Source organism: Bidens hawaiensis, unplaced genomic scaffold (genome assembly GCF_021521415.1).
Source record: "Bidens hawaiensis isolate Kalapana, Puna unplaced genomic scaffold, B.hawaiensis_p1.1 tig00064628_1, whole genome shotgun sequence".
Lineage (NCBI taxonomy): Eukaryota > Viridiplantae > Streptophyta > Magnoliopsida > Asterales > Asteraceae > Bidens > Bidens hawaiensis.
The window spans coordinates 40,873-43,157 of record NW_027501525.1 but is presented as its reverse complement, the minus strand read 5'-3'; the positions used below and the strand labels follow the sequence as shown (position 1 = coordinate 43,157).

Below are 2,285 nucleotides of genomic sequence, written 5' to 3'. Positions count from 1 at the left end.
TAGCTATCTGCTTATAACCTGAATAATCATACAAAAAGCAATAAAATTTCTGACCTGATAGCTTCTCGATAATTTGATCGATAAATGGAAGCGGAAAATGATCTTTCGATGTAGTTGCGTTCAGTTTCCGATAATACATGCAAATACGACACCTGGTTACCGGGCGGGTGGCTACTTCATTACCTTATTCATCCTTGACGACTTGGATGCCTGTTTTCTTCGGTACTGTCTGAGTCGGGCTCACCCACGTGCTATCAGAATAATGGCGAAAATAATACCGGCATCGAGCCACTTCAACACCTCCTACTTCACAACCTCTCGCATATTGGGGTTCAACCTCCTCTAAGCATCATATGTCGGTTTGACTTCCGGGTCGGTAAGGATTTTATGCATGACAATCGAGGAACTAATCCCTTTGAAGTTTGCAATGGTCCACCCGATAGCTTCCTTGTTTTCCATCAACACCTCCAGTAGAGCACTTTCTGTTCAATAAACAAATTAGAAGCAATAATAAGAGGTAAAGTCCCATTCTTACCGAGAAAAACATATTTTAAATGTTTCGAGAGCTCTTTCAGCTCAAATTTTGGTTCCTCCTGCAGTGATGGTTTTAACCCTGTATCAATCTTCTCGTGTAGTGGTTCCAGCTTAGCCGACCACGGTGGTCGCTCCGCTCTCACAGCTGCAACTTCCAGTTTTCATTCTTCCTCTTCCAGTTGCTTGTCAGTTTACACTTGTAACCTATCAAACATAAAGCACGTTTTCGTTGTGTCATCCGTGTTCACGACAGAGTCGTATAAACGGAATACACTCGTCAATAATATCGGCCATAAAGCACTCATCATCAAGCGCAGAATTATTTACATATGTGAAAACATTCAATCTAAGTTTATGGTTACCGAATGCCATATCAACTGTATCACTTCTGCATTTAATGTTGGCATTCGCGGTGGCCAAAAATGGCCTACCGAGTATAACCATGGACTGTTTGGTCCTTTCACCCGACACAAAATCAAGGATAAAAAAGTCAACTAGAAAGTAAAAGTCTTCCACTTTGACGATCACATCAGTCAGTATCCCTCGGGGAAGTTTCAGTGTTTCGTCAGCTAGAACAACTGTGGTAGTGGCTGCCTGAAGCGGACCGAAGTCATACTGATCGTAAAGACAACCCGAGAGGATACAATTACTAGCTCCAAGATCTAATAGTGTCCGTGTCATTTTAAAATCACACACTTGAATGGGCAAAATAGGAACTCCGATTCTTGTAGCTTAGGTGGAAGAGCACCCAAAAGACATATGAAAGTTTTTATCTCCCCCTTTTCTTGACAAATTCAGCAAGGTCTTGAATAATTTTCAAAGTTCATAAAACAAACACCTCCTTAAATTACTCACGGGCTCCCCCTCGGCCAATTGAAACACGTAAAAAGTCGGCCGGAAAGTATGTCACCAAAATTTGAGAGAGGAGTACCCAATACATTAGGAACATCCCAGAAAAATTTCGATTAAGAAAATTTTTCCCGATTTTCCCGCCAAAAATTCATCGAAAATCTTCGAAAAAATAAATATTTTCGCCAAAATTTTCAAGAATGAAATCTCAATCACGAGAAGTATTGAGGAAAATTTTCGCGCAAGAAAAATTTTCCCGCCAATTTTTTTTTAATGAATCAACTCTCCATTCGTTATAAATTTCCAATCTTAGTTCGTGCTCTCCATTAGTTACACACTTAACGAATCTGCTCAATTCGTTATAAATTACCATTCTAATTCGTTATAATAGTTACACGAATGTCCTCCCATTCGTTAACATATCCACTTCGTCATACATATAAACGAATTACCTTAATTTGTTACCAATACCTTAACGAATTAACTTAACAAATTACTTTGACGAATTACTTAACGAAGTAACTTAACAAAGTAACTTAACGAAGTAACTTAATTCGTTATACTCTTAACTTAATGAATCTTCTTAACGAATTACCCTAATTCGTTATAAATAACCATCTCAATTCGTTAAACTCCCATAACGAAATAGCTACAGTAGATTCGTTAAATTTCCATAACGAATTAGCTATAGTAACATAACGAATTGCTACAGTAACTTAACGAATTGCTACAGTAACTTAACGAATCAGGTTGTTGGATCTGTAACAAATCACCGAAAAAGCATGTTTCGCCGGAAAATACTGTTACGGTGGCCGGAAAAACGCAGATCTGGCCGGATTCTGGAAATTTGATCTTCATCCATGGTAGAATCATCAAATCTCCATAATTAAACACGAAAATCA

At 38.4% G+C, this 2,285-nt stretch overlaps 1 protein-coding gene across 1 annotated transcript; it reads right to left on the bottom strand.

The window, feature by feature from the left end:
• Nucleotides 1-342: 342 nt before the first annotated feature.
• On the bottom strand, nucleotides 343-1,215 carry LOC143604282 (uncharacterized). Its single transcript, XM_077080813.1, has 2 exons — nucleotides 897-1,215; nucleotides 343-482 (listed from the first exon to the last, which is right to left on the bottom strand). Exons 1-2 carry the CDS (start codon nucleotides 1,213-1,215, stop codon nucleotides 343-345), a joined length of 459 nt encoding a protein of 152 aa, XP_076936928.1.
• Nucleotides 1,216-2,285: the final 1,070 nt, after the last annotated feature.

Excerpts from the sequence above, each read along its gene's own strand:
- LOC143604282 (XM_077080813.1), bottom strand. The coding sequence starts at position 1,215 with ATGACACGGACACTATTAGATCTTGGAGCTAGTAATTGTATCCTCTCG. Across the intron at positions 483-896 it reads TACAGTTGATATGGCATTCG|AAAGTGCTCTACTGGAGGTG; the intron begins GTAACCATAAAC and ends TTTATTGAACAG.